This window comes from Aplosporella prunicola (genome assembly GCF_010093885.1).
Source record: "Aplosporella prunicola CBS 121167 unplaced genomic scaffold K452scaffold_54, whole genome shotgun sequence".
In the NCBI taxonomy this organism is placed as follows: domain Eukaryota; kingdom Fungi; phylum Ascomycota; class Dothideomycetes; order Botryosphaeriales; family Aplosporellaceae; genus Aplosporella; species Aplosporella prunicola.
This window is the reverse complement of record NW_022983582.1, coordinates 18,370-34,706: the sequence shown is the minus strand read 5'-3', so window position 1 is coordinate 34,706 and position 16,337 is coordinate 18,370. Positions and strand designations below refer to the sequence as shown.

At 56.4% G+C, this 16,337-nt stretch overlaps 8 protein-coding genes across 8 annotated transcripts; 2 read left to right on the top strand and 6 right to left on the bottom strand.

The window, feature by feature from the left end:
* Positions 1–89: 89 nt before the first annotated feature.
* On the bottom strand, positions 90–2,460 carry K452DRAFT_280232 (uncharacterized protein; the record flags this gene model as incomplete). Its single annotated transcript, XM_033539448.1, has 5 exons — positions 90–1,109; positions 1,156–1,739; positions 1,787–2,155; positions 2,201–2,313; positions 2,362–2,460. 5 exons carry the CDS (start codon positions 2,458–2,460, stop codon positions 316–318), a joined length of 1,959 nt encoding a protein of 652 aa, XP_033391977.1. The 3' UTR covers positions 90–315.
* A 1,487-nt stretch (positions 2,461–3,947) lies between these two features.
* On the top strand, positions 3,948–5,783 carry K452DRAFT_237810 (uncharacterized protein; the record flags this gene model as incomplete). The annotated part of the gene is made up of 2 exons (XM_033537621.1): positions 3,948–4,026; positions 4,159–5,783. The coding sequence occupies 2 exons, from the start codon at positions 3,948–3,950 to the stop codon at positions 5,781–5,783; spliced, it is 1,704 nt and encodes a 567-aa protein (XP_033391976.1).
* A 98-nt stretch (positions 5,784–5,881) lies between these two features.
* On the bottom strand, positions 5,882–6,473 carry K452DRAFT_138947 (uncharacterized protein). Its single transcript, XM_033535378.1, has one exon. It carries the CDS (start codon positions 6,436–6,438, stop codon positions 5,980–5,982), a length of 459 nt encoding a protein of 152 aa, XP_033391975.1. The 5' UTR covers positions 6,439–6,473; the 3' UTR covers positions 5,882–5,979.
* Positions 6,474–7,088: 615 nt separating this feature from the next.
* On the bottom strand, positions 7,089–7,640 carry K452DRAFT_292535 (uncharacterized protein). Its single transcript, XM_033541394.1, has one exon. It carries the CDS (start codon positions 7,326–7,328, stop codon positions 7,161–7,163), a length of 168 nt encoding a protein of 55 aa, XP_033391974.1. The 5' UTR covers positions 7,329–7,640; the 3' UTR covers positions 7,089–7,160.
* K452DRAFT_138920 (uncharacterized protein) lies at positions 7,480–8,189 on the bottom strand. The gene has a single exon (XM_033535377.1). It carries the CDS (start codon positions 7,974–7,976, stop codon positions 7,566–7,568), a length of 411 nt encoding a protein of 136 aa, XP_033391973.1. The 5' UTR covers positions 7,977–8,189; the 3' UTR covers positions 7,480–7,565.
* A 4,001-nt stretch (positions 8,190–12,190) lies between these two features.
* Positions 12,191–12,990, top strand: K452DRAFT_237799 (uncharacterized protein; the record flags this gene model as incomplete). The annotated part of the gene is made up of 5 exons (XM_033537618.1): positions 12,191–12,211; positions 12,268–12,350; positions 12,401–12,483; positions 12,530–12,900; positions 12,955–12,990. The coding sequence occupies 5 exons, from the start codon at positions 12,191–12,193 to the stop codon at positions 12,988–12,990; spliced, it is 594 nt and encodes a 197-aa protein (XP_033391972.1).
* A 60-nt stretch (positions 12,991–13,050) lies between these two features.
* Positions 13,051–14,477, bottom strand: K452DRAFT_292531 (uncharacterized protein). The gene has a single exon (XM_033541393.1). The coding sequence runs from the start codon at positions 14,431–14,433 to the stop codon at positions 13,324–13,326; it is 1,110 nt and encodes a 369-aa protein (XP_033391971.1). The 5' UTR covers positions 14,434–14,477; the 3' UTR covers positions 13,051–13,323.
* Positions 14,478–14,785: 308 nt separating this feature from the next.
* K452DRAFT_138884 (uncharacterized protein) lies at positions 14,786–15,275 on the bottom strand. The gene is made up of 3 exons (XM_033535376.1): positions 15,045–15,275; positions 14,958–14,989; positions 14,786–14,894 (listed from the first exon to the last, which is right to left on the bottom strand). The coding sequence occupies exons 1-3, from the start codon at positions 15,214–15,216 to the stop codon at positions 14,817–14,819; spliced, it is 282 nt and encodes a 93-aa protein (XP_033391970.1). The 5' UTR covers positions 15,217–15,275; the 3' UTR covers positions 14,786–14,816.
* Between the last annotated feature and the right edge of the window lie 1,062 nt (positions 15,276–16,337).

Here is a 16,337-nt window from a genome sequence, read left to right as displayed (position 1 = left end):
CCCGTGACGCCAGGATATTATTTCCGTCCTCCGCCGTAAAACACCGTCTCGAGCCCCCGTATAGCCACGAGTCTGAACGCAACAAAGATAAAAAAAAAAAAAAAAAAAGTTCGTGAAGCCGGTTTTCTCGTTGATAGAGGGGATCAATGCTAAAGCGAGTTGAGACTGAGAAGAGAGAGTGAGAGTGAGAGAGTTCTTTCACGCCCGTGACCTTACGTCATGTCGTGAGCGAGGCAGCACCAGTGCCACGAATACTGGACCCTGTGCATCGCCATGGATAGCTTGCAAACATCAGTGTAGAGAGAGCATCTCGATTCAATGGGCCTCGGATGAAAGTACCTGGGCCAGAACATTCAAGTAACCCCCCCTCAGAAGCGCGTCCGGATCAAAGTGCAAGCTTTGGTTGAGCGCGGCTGCGGCCGTCGCCGCGGCGGCTGCAGCGGCTGCCGCGTTGCTTACGTCGTCCTTGACCCCGGTGTCGGCGCCGCCGCTGCTCGAGGGGCGATTGTCAGCGCCCTTGGAGCCTTGGCGCTCGCCGACGGCCGCCTCGGCAAGGTGCTCGAGCATGTTGGTCGACGCGCCGCCCGTCGACTCGTTGACCGACGCGCGCTTCTTCGCCACGTACTCGCGCACGGTGACGTCCCAGCCGAAACTGGCCTCGGTTTTGCTGCGCGAGAGGAAGCTGTCCAGCTCGCCGAGAGAACGGAGCGCCTCCTCCCGAGTCTCGTCTTTCTCTGCTAGCTCACCGAGAATCAAACCTGCCAGAGCGGCAAAGTGATGGTACGGCGATGTAACCATGACGGCATTGTTGTTGAGTAGCGTCACGATAGCAGTAGCAGGTTGGATAATCTCCGCCGGTGCAGAGTGCGGAAAGAAGCGGACGATAAGCAGACGTACGTGCCAATAGCTGAGTAGAGCCAGAGGATGCGGTCCCTGCGGGAGCGTCTCGTTGAACCTTTCAAGCTCGCCAAGAACAGCCTTCTTCGAGAACGTCAAGACCGAGGCGACTGGACTATGCAAAGACATGATATCGTTTGGAGAAGGATCAGACGCGGCATCCCTTGCAATTTTGGCAAATGCAGACAGTTGCGCCAATATCAGGGAGAGGCCTGAGCTGTCAGCTTGAAACAATAATGAATGAGTTATAACACTTACGGGCCACGGCAAAAACCATTGGAGTGAAGAGTGCTTCATCGTCAATGGTCAAATGATTGCGCTCTTCCGAAACCTTGGGCTCACTTGACGTGCTGACGGCGTGCCAGTGATCGATGATGAACAACACCCAAAAGACCTTGCGGCCAAGGTTCTCGTCACTGTCAAAGTCGATGTTTTCGCGCCTCTGTCCGTATTGCATGGCATTTAGCTGCAATGCACTGCACAAGCCTGCCGCTTGGCCAAGACACATGTCTTTCAACGCACCGGCATGGACGTCCAGCGCCACAGGTCCGTGCTGATCGGCTTCGATGGCCAAGAGTAAGAAACCTTGCACCAGCAAAATACCAGTGCCTTTTGTGAGAGGAGCACCGATGCAACCTGACAGAAGTTGATACGCTTTTCTGGATCTTTCCTCGTGACTAGGCTCAAGCGGCAAACTGGACGAGGGCCAGGCGCGAACGGCGCAGTCAAGCGCAGCGATGAAGGCCTCGCGAATTTTCAAGTCACAATTGCCTAGGCGCAACTTGAGATTCCTGGCATCGAACGGTAAAAGCGGATAAGGTTCCTGGATCACGCGATAGAACCTAAAAGGAATTAGAACAATTTTTACCTTTTGGGAATTTTCACATACTCAGCAACGGCATGATCAGCAGTCTGGCTGAACTCGAAAAAATTGGTAGGATCTTGTTCGAACCCTGTGAAGCTCTCGCGCCGCTCCCAAGGCTGCTGAGCGCCATTTGGCGGTTGTGACAGAGAGGTTCTGTATTGAGAGCCGTCCAGGCCTTCAGACATGGAGTGTGTCCTCTTCCGGCCGTTACCAAACTGCGCAGAAGCGGACGGCGAAAAGTCTTGCAACGATCCAATCGTCTGCTCGCTCAAATTGTAAAGGTTAAGCTCGGGGTGCTGCTGGTGTTGCTGAGTGCCTTGCGGAGAATGTCCGAGCTGCTGCTGCTGTTCGTACTCCAGTCTGCTAAGTCGATCGGCAAGTTCTTTAATGTACCTAGGATTGTCAGCGCTGCTTTTAACGAAGGAGCAATGATTATACCCTTTGCTCGGTCCTCTCTTCATCGGCTGCCTGCTAAACTGACAACGCGCTCCGGTGCGTTTGCAGCTCGTACAAGCTTCAGGCCCATTCTCAGATGTCGCATCACAGCGGATCTGTCCGTTGATCAGCGATCCGCCGTAGTTCCCACTCGGACTACCCACCTTCTTCCTGCGGCACTCGTCGCAGGCGCGTGAAACCTTTGACCGCTTTCTCTGATTGCTATCCTGCTGTCCATAGTGTGGATCCGGCGCCAGGTTCATGGCGTTTTGGGCCATTTGCTGAGGCGTCGACGGCTGCTGCATGGGCGTGTGGACCTGCGGGATGTGGTGAGAGATTGGCATGCCATGCGCCGGGTTTTGAGGCGCCGTCATGGGGGCTTCGGCGGCACGCGCGAGCTGCGCGGTCAGTTGTTCCTCGAGGTGCTGGCCGCCCTGCAACGACAGATGGGGATCCACGGCGCTGTCCTGGGCCGATGGTGACATGTTGCCGTTTGGATGCGCATAGAGGCCGGCGGCGCCAGCGGCCATCTGAGCGGCGTTGGGCGACGGGTACGACTGTGGCTCCGACATGCTTGTCCGACAGCGGCTCGGGACGATTTGCGCGTCGAGGGTGGAGGAGAGGGCGGCGTCGAGGCGCGTTGTGATGGTTTGCGAGCGCAAAGAAGCGCACACGGCTTATGTAATGACGCTAGCCGAACAGGCAGGTCTCGAGGGCTCGCGGGCATGAGCGGCGACGAGAGGGATAGCCATGGTGGCAGCAATGGCACGTCAATTGCACATATCATGGGCACGCGTCAAGAGTGTTGATGACGCGCCGGGCGTCGGAAGCCAAGTTCTTCCTGGTCGGATGGGGAGACGGAGCGGACGCGGATAATAGTATTGCGAGAGCGGCGGGCGCGAGAGCCAGCACCAGCCCAGCCCAGCACCAGCACGCGCAACGCCGTCACCACCTACAGTTTGCTTGGCTGCGGCGGGCCGGCGGCATCATGTTGGTGCTTGCTTGCTTCCCGTCGTCGTCGTCGTCGGGCATCTAAAAATAAGGCAGGATATATTTTTCGTCAAGTAGCAAACACACTAGGTAGAGTTTTAGTTGGTAGGCGGCGTTGATCCGCAAAGACTTGGCAACGGACGGGAGAGGATAGCGTGGCTTCGTCGAGGTTTCGTGTGATCGACGTTGGACGGGCGCGCACGGGCGGCGAGACACGACGCTCTCGACCGGCAAGCGCGGTGGCAGTGTGAGAGCGGTGCCAAAGCAAGCTCTCATCTGAGCGATCGAAGCGTCCTGTGGCCCCGCCCAGGAAGCCCTGGGCGCTACACTAGCCCCAAAAATCAACCGACTCCGCTCGCCCTCAAACTTGCCTTCTCCCCTCGCTGAACCACCACTCCATCCACTCCAGAGAGGAACCGCCTCCCAACCTCGACCCGTGCTGGTAGGCCCTACTCATCTCCGAGTCGAACGCGTTACGGCCAGCGCCATCTGGTGCACGGCTCGGCCCCCTCTCTCTCTCGCTCTCTCTCTTCTCCCCTCCTCGACAAATCGCCCTAAACCCTCCGCTCCCACCCGCCTTGCTGCGTTTCAACCATCCCACCACCACCCCATCCCGCCGCAACCTCCATAGATACCCCTCCCTCCCTGCCTCCCCCCAGTCGCTCGACCGACCCGCCGCCGTCCGCCTAGAGTCTCCACCACCCCGCGCCCGCCGCCAGCAGCAGCAGTCCGCACTCGGCCTGTGCACCCGTCATCAAGCATGCCTATCGTCAATGGCGAGAAATACGCTTGTGATTCGTGCATCAAGGGCCATCGCGTCAGCGGCTGCACGCACTCAGGTAAACCTCTCCGTTCGTCGGTCACGTTTAGCCGGATGCTGCCACCGCGACGATAACTCCATCTGCCTCCTCACTACTGCCGCCAGGCAAGCAGTCTACTTCCCACAGAACCCCTCTCTGACAGGCACGCAGATCGTCCTCTGAAACACATAAATCCAAAGGGCCGGCCTGTCAAGCAATGCGAGCACTGCCAAAAGGCTCGCAAGACAAAGTCTCACCATGCTCGCTGCGACTGCGGCACTAAGAAAGACAAGACAAAGGCCGCCGCCGAAAAGGCCGCCAGCGAGGGCGACCACGACACCACCCTGAACCTGCACCCCGGCCAGGATGACGGATGCCGCTGCTTTCTGGGTCAAGGCGGTCAGTGCATATGCGGGCTGAAGAAGGATCCACTGGACCTGCGCATCGATACGGGCATCCACCGGCTTCCCGCTCACCTCAGCAAGTCCAAGCCGCCGCTCGTCTCCTCTCGATCCGAGGCCCATCTGACCGTCTTTGCCAATGGCCACCACAAGCCTTGCCACGGCCGCCTGAACAACACGGCGCACACGTCGGGCGTCCCGTACAAGATTCCCCGTCATCACACCATGTCGCAGGTCCCTCACCACCAGTCGCACGACAATCTCGGCGAGATCTACAGCAAGACCATGGACCCGGCCCGCCGCTCCGTCGACAGCTTGAACCTGAACATGTCCAGCAACTCTCCCTTTGGCTACTTCACCCCCCAGTCTACGGCCGAAAGCGTTCCCCTGACCCCTCTCGCCGGCAGCATGGAGCACGACACGAACATGTTCGACCCGTCGAAATACATGTTCAGCTCGCAGCCCGTCGACAAGGTGGTCGGAGGGACCAGCATGCCTCACGGTTTGCCCATGTCCGAGAGCGTGCCGGTGCACACGTATCCGTGGATGGACAACATGTACCCCGCTCCCATGGTGCCGCAGTACGGATTGGACAGCATTTCGACGTCGCCCACGGGAGATATCACTCCGGACGTCGAATTCGGCCTTCCCACTAGCCACACAGACATCAACATCAACCCCTGGTCTGCCGGTGATCTCCCCTTGGACCCCAACAAGCTGTCGGAATCTTTCCCGCAGCCCATCTCTCACAGCGGCGATTCTAACCGCCAAAGCATGCCAGGCATGACAACATCTTCAGGCACACAGTCGGAAGTCGGCGAACCCCCGGCCTTTGGCGACATGGACTTGAACAAAATGCAGCAGCCTTTCGGTGACCAGATGCTCGACGGATACCAATTTCGGGAACCTTCGTCGTATCGCTTGAGCACGCAGTCTCTGCAGTCGCTGCAGTCGCAGAACCAGCAGCTCCCCACCTCGGTACCGCCAAACGAAAACCGCCGCTCCCTGGACGTCGACTACATGCGCGGTTCGCAGGGTGGCTTTCCGATGAGTTTCAGCCACAGCCAGAGCCCGGAAAGCATGTTCGTCAGCTCCGCCCCAATGGACAGCCAGCGCATCTACCGGACGGCCGCGCCCACGTCGACGTCCGGATCCTCAGAGTCATCGCGCACCGTCGTGCCAACGACGGGCGAGTACGAGATTTCGTTTCCGCCCGCCATCATCGGGGGTGGCGGCAGCGTCGGTGCAAGTGTCGGCACCGCAGACGCGAGTCAAGGGAGCTGGTTCAACTTTCTCGACAATGGCATGAACAATGGCATGAACATCGATGGTCTTGCGATGCCGGTGGCTATGGACAACACACATACTACACACGAGTATTCGACCTGGTTATAGCACCGGCTGAAAGCAAACCAAATCGACAAGCTGCCAGGCCCCGCCGGCCGCGATCCGCCGCAGCATGTTCCCCTGTAGAACGCAGGCATGCGCGCATGATTTCCTGTTAGAGAGCAGGCATGCAGGGCCGGTCGCAGCGGCAGGGTCTGCCCCAGCATTAGCTGACTGTTTCTTTATCCTTCTGTGCATTTATCCTTCACGACGCCATGACACTATGACGCTGTAGATGCGATGATACCTTGCCCGCCTGTCCTTTCCCCCGACAATCTCGCATATGCACCACCCACACATAGATTTGGTTTTGTTTTGTTTTCAAAGTGCACCGAGTAAGTGAGTTGGCGGATTGGTCTTGGAAAGGAAGGTGCGGCATTCTCCTTGAGTATAACTTTTTGTAGATATTGCATCCGGCCTTAAGCCGGAGTCTGTCTTTTCGGATGTCTGGGCGGAGGGAGTCAAAAGTATAGAGGGACGGCGGTGGGATTTTGATTGGCCTGGCGATTTTGGCCCGGCGAGTTTGGGCCATTTTGCAGCGGAATGCATGCGACGTTCGAATTACGAGTACTTGTGCTGTGGCGGTGCTGTTGATCAGTAAGTCGCGCGGAGGACATGAAGAATAGGCACGGTAACAGGAAGGGCAGGTAGCACAAATGAACATCTAGACTTGAAATCCCTTCATTCTATCGTCTTGTTCTCCATCAGGCAACTCCGTAGGGCCGTCATCAGACGTGTCGTGACTCGACGGCCAGAGGGTCGACAGGGTCAACAGGGTCAACAGACGATCAACAGACGGTCAAACAAACGGTCAACGGTACAACGGTCAACGGCCAAGTCACGGCGACGGCCTCCGGTGAAAAGGCAAGCAGCCATCCCATCGTCATTACGGCGGTTCGCTCTCGCCCGCACTCGTTTCACCCGAGACAAGTCCGAGGCCTTGACGGGGGCAGCAGGCGTCTGACGTCCAGAGTGTCAGATCGGATCTGGATCCTCGAGCCAAGCTGGTCACGCCTACAGCCGCACCTAGGGCCAGGCGGGACAACGGCGGCAGATGGTGGCGCGCGGTCGAATCGAGGCCGGGGACGGCGGCTGGCGGGTTGCATGCGTACGGCATCCGCGTAGGAGCCGCACTGATGGACGATGGATGTCGAAGCAAGCATGCCAAATCAGGATCTTCGACGCACGCCGCCGCTGCCCAGCACACTGCCCGTCCCTTTGGCCTAGGTACCTCCAGACGCCGCTTCTTCTCCACCGGTCAGCGCTCGCTTGGCTCCCGATCTTCCTTGCTGGACGACCATATCGAACTGCACTTCCCGACACGCCCCGACGGGGTGAGAGGCTCGGGCGAGGAGGTGTCCGTGGAGTTTGACTTGGGCCAGAGGATCATCCTTCCTTCCTTCCGCTCGCTCGCTGGCTGGCTAGGAGGTAGGTACTTGGACTAGGCGCTTCGCGAAGGAAGAGAGAACGAAGGAGAACAGACGCCAGGAGCCAAAGCTCGACCACTGCCAGTGCCAGGCCTGCCGCCCCGCCCACGCATCCACTCTTTTCCATCTGCGTGGGCTCCTTCTCTTGCTCTCCCACGGCACAGCCCGCGTGAGGAATTCGGCAAGGCCATGGGTGCCACCTAATCAACACGTAGGACTCGGCGTGTCGTGCCCGCCACCGCCGCGCCAGCACACACACATCGGCACCGTCGCGCCCACGGCCGCCCAAAGCCACTCTCGACTCTCTCTAACACAGCCGCTTCTACTACGTCCCTGCTGTCCGCTCGTCCGCCCGCCCCCGCGCTCAGTCTTCTCCCCTTATCAACCTTCCTTCCACCACGCACCGCACCGCACCGCACCGCACGCCCGCCCGCCCGCCAGGCCGCGCCCCGAACTTTCCGCGCCCTTGCCTACCCCCACCTACCCACCACCTTGACCTTGCCCTTACCTTGTCCTTACCTTGTCCTTGTCCCTGCCTACTCCCTCCCACCCACAGCCCTAGCGATCGCCTTCCGGATCGACGTCGTTTCGAGCCGCTATTGTGTGCTGTGGCAGCGACACGAGCATGCACGCACATACACATACACACACAGACACAGACACAGAGAGAGACGTGAGAGACGCGACGGGAGGCAGGACGTGAGCGCGAGGCAGGACAGGACAAGGCCAGGTAGGCCAGACCTTCAGTCAGTCCGTCTTCCCTAGTCTCTTCCATCTTCCTCGCGAGACAGCTCCCAGCTCGTCTCCTGAGCACAAGCACGCCCCGCGTTTGCCTACCACGTACATCGCTAGCACGTCCCTCCTCTACACTACCTACGCACTACGTAGGCGACGGCCTTGCGCGCCCCGGGGTGCTGGTCGGAGATAGCTCGGGAGAGCGTGGGCTGGGTTGGGTTGGGTGCGTGGGTGTGTGGTGTGCTGCTAGATAGGAATCTCTCTAGCTAGCTGCTGCTGCTGCGGTAGTGGGTGGGGTCCTCGCTGTGGCTTGCTGGATTGGATTGGGTGCGTTGCGTTGCGTTGCGTTGTGTTTGGTACTTGGCTGGGTTGGGCGGATGCGGTGCGTGCGTGATGTGTGTGGGCTGGTGGTGCTGCTGCTGCGAGGGTCTGAGTAGGTAGGTAAGTAGGTAGGTAAGTGGTTGGCTAGGAGCACAATAGGTGCAGTACAGTACAGTACGTTACACGGACAGGGACAGGACAGGACACAGACACAGGCGATAGGGCTGAGGGCTGAGACAGCAGGGCCGCCAGGACCGACGAGCTCGGCGCGCTAGGCTGCTGCCCGGCCGCCGGATGCGACGTGACGTAGGGAGCTAGTACGAGGGTAACAGTGACGGTGACATCGCAGGATATTAGAGGGGACTGAGTGAGTGAGGGCGTTCGTTTGGGAGAAGCGAGTAGTGAGATTGCAGGGTCGCCGGTTTCATGTGCTTGCCGGATGGACGAAAGGACGGAGGGAGGCGCCGGGTACGGTAGCTGTTGCTCGGTTGCTAGGGCGAGGATCGCGTGTGCTGGTTGTGGTTGTGGTGCGCTGGGATAGTGGCGCGTTGGGTAGGTTGGTGTTGAGTGCGGTGGTGGTGCTGCAGGAGACGAGACGACAAAGCAGAAATTGATTGGATGGGATGGGACGGAACGGCGCGGATGCGGGGAAACGTGCTTTGAGACGCAAAATCCTTCGAACAGTACGTAGAGTACGTACATTGAAAAACGCATATATCGACGCTTACCTACACGGGACATCGAGATCAATCGAACCCGCTAGCCATCGCCCAAACATGACGTCACAGAAAAAGCAAACACAGCTAGGTACCTTAGGTACGCTACGCGGACGCGGGCCGAGGCTTCGGCCGACCTGCCCTAGGCACGCACCTTATGGAAACATCCAGACCGCTCGCTCAACACCAGACATCGAATGAAAAGGAGTCTGTCTGCCCACACCCACCCATCCATCCAGATCCAGTTCCAGCCCCTTCCACGCCTGCCGGCACTCCAATCTCTCTGCTTCGAGCGCTCGAAACATCGGCCGCTGCTCGTAAGCTGACCTCCACATGCCGCGGCGCCGAGGTCCTCGGCCGCTCCAGGGCCCTCGTTGCCACGGCGACGCCGGCTGTGCTCGAGTCAGTGCCTACGTACTGTACGGCATCCGATGAAGACAGGACACACACCGTGGTTGACTGGCAACGCTGGCGTGGAGAGGTCGGCTTTCTAGCTGTGTATGCGTGTGTGTGGATTTGTGGGCTAAGCACGCTTCCGGACGCCGTTTTCCCTCTTTCGATTGCTGGCAGTGGCTCGATCAGGGGGGCTTGGGCTTTTGCGTGCTGCGGTTGGCGAGGGGCGGGAATACGACGGGAATAATCCGTATGGTGGTGGGGTGAATGCGTTGGTTGGGGGGTGGAGGGTGTTTTGTGGGGTTTGTTAGCGTGGTGTCGCGTCTGGCTTGGACGGGGCGTGTCGTGGTGTCAGTGTCTATCTCGTAGGTTGGTTCTTTCTTGCTGTCTACTTGCTTGATTTCTTGTCTTTTCTGTCTTTGTCTGCTCTTATGCGGCCGAAAATGTTTACAACGCCAGTAACGGCTTGCAGCTTCAGGGCTTTGGAAAGATATCTCACTTTGCGTCTCATTTCAGCTTTGACTGTCTAAATATTTCCCTCTTCACAAGGGCCAGAGGTGTACAGAAGTTTACGCAAGCCTTAGCCTGACATACCGACAAACGCTTTCGTAAGGTTCGGAATTCGGTATCCAGCTCAAAGATTCTTATCCGTCTTGACTTTATGGGTTTCTCGATTTTCAAACTAGATGATTCAATCTTGAGCATTATGCTAAGGGGCGCGAGAAGTAGTATCGGGTTTAGGTTTTGAGCCGCGGTGTTTTTGAGCAGCGGCGGTAGGACTGGAGTCTTGTGCCGACGAGGAAGGGATTTGGCGGAGTCCGACTTGGAGAGGGCAGCGCGCGAGGTTGAACAAAGGCTACGGACGCGAAGAGCGTTCGGGGAGAGATTGAAAGAAGATGAGTATGGTGGCGGCAAGGCACAGCGCAGTGTCTCTGAAGGGCTCTTTGGTGCGTTGGAGAGTGGGTTCGCTGCGAGGGAAAAATGGCCGAGTGTACTGGCGATGATGCAGTGGTGTGGCGCCAATTTTTGCTGAGGTTGTGGCGTGCTGAAGTGTGCGTGGTTGGGAAAATGGATGAGGAAGGATCAAGCAAAGGACGCGTGCCTTCCTTTCCTACTTCACGTTTGCGCGTGGTCCTCTCTCCGCCTCCACACGCGTCGATTTTTCTTTTCTCTGTCAATTCCTTAAAATTTCTTTGTGCGGTATGCGTCTCAGACTCTTTCGACAGCGCAACGTGGCGCAGTGACTCAGTGAAAGGCATCGAAATAAGTTGACTATCTCCGATTCTTTGACAGCCCGTCGAGCTACGTCAGGCCGCAGCAATGCGGCGGATGTGAGTACACTGCCCCATTTTTTGCCAGCTGCTCTCTCGCGCAATATGAAACTGACACTCTTAGCTTGAGCTGCCGCCGCGACTCCCGGCTCCCGGCTCTTGAAAGCCTGATATCATTCGACACGGCGATTTGATGTACCACGAGACCCGTCAGTGGATGACGCTCCCCAGGGAAATGACGTGGTTTTGTCTGCCCACGGTACTTGACTTGCGAGCAGATGCAGGGTATAAAAAGAATGCGCGAAGGATTCGTTTCGAGATCGGAAGCAGCTTTTGCATATTGTGCGAGACGAACTTACAAGATACATGGTTAACCGGCAACGAGAGAATCAAGGGGTGGTGGAGCCCCGACGTAAAGCAACAGAAGGCAGTATTGCAGCAATCAAGAACAAGAAGCCAGAATCTTTGCTCTCCGACTCATTATTGGCTTCAGAATATGATGCTCATCGGTATACCAGGACGGGAGCGTCGGTTACACAGTTACAGTAGTAGTAGTAAAGGTAAGCGTCACTGACTTGCAGTATCTAATAGGAGCAGGCAGGTTTCATGGAATGAGCGAGTTCCCACGCGGAGCCCGACCAACAGCTCGTCTACATGTTTTCCGCTTGATCTGGATGTGCTGCATCTTGAATGTCGGGTGGAATGTTGATAAGCGGATCTTCCGCGAGTTTCCTGGGAAGAATGCGCTAGATCGAGCCCTCGGTCTTTTTTCCGTTTTCATTTTTATAGTCCCTAAATGCTACCTTTGAGCTTCCATGTGTTATACTATTATATCTCTTAAAATTTCCTCGTCACTTTATATCATGTCTAATAATTATAGTCTTGGGAAATACCCTCGCGCTTTCATACGTGCGTATCTTTTTATTCTTTTGAAGAACTGCGTACCCTCGCATCTTCTTACATTTATATCTTTATAGAACACCCTGGCCCTTCGTGTATTTTCGTAATTGTATTTTTATATATACGATTATGATTATTCCCTCTCGTGTTTATTTTCGTAGGTACTTGGCGACCACCAATTACAGTGCTATAGTATGTTATAACTACCTAAGGAGTACTCGATGGGCATGGCAGATAGAATAATTAAATGGGTGAGTAATTCGTCCACTATCCCTGTTTACTTGTCGTCTTCAGGCTATTATGCGTACGTTCAGGAGACAGAAGAGGGTCGCCGTCTGGTCTTTCAAGTGCACAGGCATGCTCTCACTACTAATTTAAACTGCCGTGAGAATTACAAGAAAATGAGACATGACGTGGCGACGTTGAACAGAAAGCTACGAAAGTGTTGTCGCGGTGGACGGTGTTGCTCGGACCCGCTGCTCCTATCGCTTCACCGCCCGCCCGACTATCATCCCGCTGCGTCAGGGCGCCAAGCATCCAACGCTCTCTAACAACCAAGTTTCAGAATACCCCTCCAGCTACGTGTAGCTCTCGACTCCCTCCGCCTCTAGAACCTTGCCATCCACCTAGCACCTACTCGACCAGCGAGCACAATGAAGATTCTCTACATCGGCGTATGTACGCCCCTCACATAGTCTCCGCAAGCTCTCCGCTGACGTCGCGTGTCCAGATTCTCAAGAATGAGCAGAAGCCAGCTGTCGAGCTTTGCTCGGAGCGCGAGCTGAGCACCTACTCCCGCTTCACCCGCACCAGGTAGGCGATACCAAGGCTGGAGCTTGCGACGTTGCGCTAACCTCGTCTAGCGTCGGCGAGTTCATGACCCTGTTCAGCAAAACGGTTGCCGAGAGGACGAGACCAGGAGAGCGTCAGGACGTGGAAGAGCAGTGTAAGAAACCGCGTATGAAGGTCGAGGAGTATTCTGACAGCTGTAGCCTACACATTTCACGCCTACGGCCGCACCGAGGGAATCGCCGGCATCATCATCACGGACCACGAATACCCCGCATTGGTAGCTCACCAGCTGCTATCCAAGGTCGTCGACGAGTTCCTTAACAAATACCCCCGCAATGTTTTCACTGTTTCCGATCAGGAATGTCCCATGCCCGAGCTGAAGGAATATATCGTCAAGTACCAGGACCCGCAGCAGGCGGATAGCATCATGAAGATTCAAAAGGAGCTGGACGAGACGAAGATCGTGCTACACAAGACTATTGAGAGTGTGTTGGAGCGTGGAGAGAAGATCGACAGCTTGGTAGCCAAGAGCGACGGCCTGAGCGCTCAAAGCAAGATGTTCTACACGCAGGTAAGTCTTGTATTTGTATGAGTGTTGTCGTGGGATGTACTGACATTTTCACAGGCAAAGAAGCAGAATTCCTGCTGCGTGGTCATGTAAATTCCGCTTGGTGTTAGGGAGCACTTTCACGGCAGGTTGCATAATGATCTTGACGACATTCAGACACATACCCGATCATCGCTCATACCCTGTCAAATGCTGACTTCGGTACAATTGCGCTTGCAACATGGTGCGTTCATCCGGTTTGATCATTGCATTTACGTTCAATCCCGCATTCTTTACATTTCAAGTTCGATATCAGCATTCTTTCCATTGGCAACTGAAATAGATCGCACTAGATTAAGCATGTTACCTTTTGTATTGCTAGATGTATTGCCTATCCTACCGTGGTCCTAAAAAGCTTACAATGCCAACAGTACCCCATCACTCACGTCATAAACAGCATCTGAACAAGCTCCAGCCAGCCTGGTTTTCCACGTCCACAGCTTGTGGAGCATGTTTCTCTGAGTCGCCAAAATCCAGCTTCGTCGATGAATCGTACGACATAGCTTCAGGGACGGCACCGCAGTCAGCCATGCAATCGACGTACTGCTCGCGTAGAAACGTTACGAACGCCTCTACATCGGCCAAGATGCTCATGGTGCCCAAGCTCGCGCGCACCAAGCCGACGGGCTTTCCTGCATGGATCTCGGAGGGTGCGCCGCAGCGTAGCCCTTCGGCATACAGCTGGCGCAACCCCGCCCCGCTCCATTCGAGATACGCCGCCGCGCCCCCCGGATTGCACAGACTGCCGCTGCGCAGGTAGATATGCGCGGCGTTGGCGGCGGTCTCGACCGCAGATGGCGCGATGATGCTGCCGTCTGGACGTTGGATGTTGAGTGCGATGGCGGCACCCTGCGTGCGTGCGTCACCATACATGGCCGACTGCTCGTTGTAGATCCGCGCGACTGGCAACCCGTTGCTATGACGCAGACTGGTGAGCCCGGTGTACAACTCACGGACCAGCGCTGCGGTATGAGAGCTAATTTGCGCCATGCTGCCGAACAGCTTCTCGTGCGTGTCGATGGCGGTTCCGAGCGCAATGATCGAGTGGAACGGCAGCGTACCGTCCTCAAGGCTCGAGTGCAGGTTGATCGTCTTCTTGGCGTGGAAGGCGTCGTCACCCAGCACCGTCACCATGTCAACAGACCCACCACCGAAGTACCGTCGGCTTGCAAGAATGCGCATCGTTGCGGGGTTCTTGCGAATAATCAGCCCTCCCAAATCCGGAAAGCCGAATATCTTATAGAAGGAGACGCACGTGAAGTCTGGCGCCGTGGCTGGATTGCGGAAGACATTATTCAGCGGCGCCGTTGTGGCTAAGGCTGCGGCGTCGAGCAAGATGAACGTGTTTGCAGAGTCCGTCTGAGGTGACGCACGGATCTCGGCAGGCCAGGACAAGGGTAGACGACGACCTGTCATGTTGGACTGGCCGGGGTAAGCAAAGAGACGGACTTGGTCGGTCCGCCGGCCGAACATGCCAGACATGCAGCCACCAGCCATGCGGCCAGAATACGAAAGGCGGGGATGCCGACCGCCAATCCACGCTTCCACTTCGCGATCGCTCTCGAAGCAGTGGTGACCGCCTGTGGCCGCCTCGCGCATGCCGACTAGTGAGTTGTGTCCGTCGCGGTGATAGCCGTACCAGAACTCGGCACTGGAGGCTTGTCTTCGTCCTGCGACGTCATAGGACGCCGACACGTGGTCTCTGAAGGCGTCGGCAACGAGCTTCATGGCGGCAGTGGCATTGGCGACGAAGACAATGTCGAAGTCTTCGGGATCTGCGCCGAAGAAGCGGAGGGTCTGCTCTCGGACGCTGTCGACGCGAGCTCCGGCGAGGGCAGACGGCTCAGATGCGGAATGCGGGTTGCCGAAGACGTTGGTGATCAGGTCTTCGGAGAAGGTTTCAATGAGAGATTTGGCGTAGAGCTGTTGGTCAGATAGTTGGTGATGGTTGTGGTTGACTGAGACGATTGAGATGGGTGGTAAGGTCGAGGTGGTGGTAAGGTGGAGATGAGTGGACTTACAGTTGCTCCTCCATGGTCAAGGTACGTCTTGCCTGTTGTTTTCAGTGGTTGTTTGAGTGGTTGTTCTTTGATTTGGGGTTGACAGACCCTTCAATGCTGGGTATTCCTCTTCCCGAATTTTCTCTATGGCAGGGTTGTAGAAAGGCAGCGCCATCTCTTTGTCCGCCGATTCTGTGAATCCTTGAGAGCTGGCTCTTGCCTCAGAACTTGGTCTGTCGATAACACTGGATTTGAAATAGATACAACGCGTTGAATTCATTATGCGATACGGGCATTCGCCGATAATCTGGGAATGTTGGTGCAACTAAGAAAGACGGGGCTTTGAACGTTCAGCTTGAGCTTGAGCCCCGGTGGCTTGAAAGAAATCTGACTCTCATTGTCTCCTATCGACCTCGGACAAGGGTATTTCTGGCCGCAAGGCAAACAATTGACCATGCCGTCGTCGTACAAACAGGTCTAAGCGAGGTGGCTGAGAGGGTTTGACGAATGAGCGAAAAAGAGGCGGGATTCAGGAACTGGCTCGAACAAACGGTTTGTCTTGACGGCGCGTTCCTTGTGAAGTAGTCTTGGTTGGGTGTAGGCCGTTGTAGAGACGGGGAATGAATCGGACCAATATTCTGGAGGTCGCATGGGACTCCCGCGTGAGATCGCCCTTGCATGCTCAGGTAAGTGCGTGCCAATTAGAAGATTCAGAACTTACATAGGATGAGATGCTGGCGACGATGTGATCCGGGTTCTGGTATCGGTCTACAGCAGTCGTAGCAGCTTCTCGCGTTGCAGTACTTCATTAGGAGCACCCGGCGAAAATGCGCCCAGTCGAATGGCTTGACTGTTGGCCATGGTGGCGCGCGATAGACATGGACTGGGGAGAAGGTTTGCGGAGTGCATTCTATGTTGGGGAAAAGCTTGATGACTGGCTGAGACCACTCAGCCCAAGGAAGCTGGAACGCCGGTCAGCACTGGCACATAAAGCATTGACTAGGTGTCTCGGATAATCGACGACGTTGAAGTGGGACAGGGATGGTGCAGAGAGGGTGTTTCTTCAAGATAGGAATTCGGTGACGTTGTCTGGACTTGGTGAAGCGCACTGGATCCCCTCGCCGTTGGATTGGAGGTTGGCGACCAGTTTGCATTCGCTATCTTGGCTGGCTATTGACGCACGTACCTGTTTCTGCTGTCAGCAGCAATCCGGCTTATGGCTGCTCCTACGCTTCCTCCCGCCGGGCAGTGTGGCTGAGCGGCACACTGACAGTTGAAGCGCCTTCGCGTACGACACAACCGCATACAGTCGCACAGTTGGATCCTTCGGTTATGCGACCAAGTACCGTGCCCCGCCTTGGTGTTGCGGTCGAAAAGGACTAGCGCATGTCAGCTCTGCAT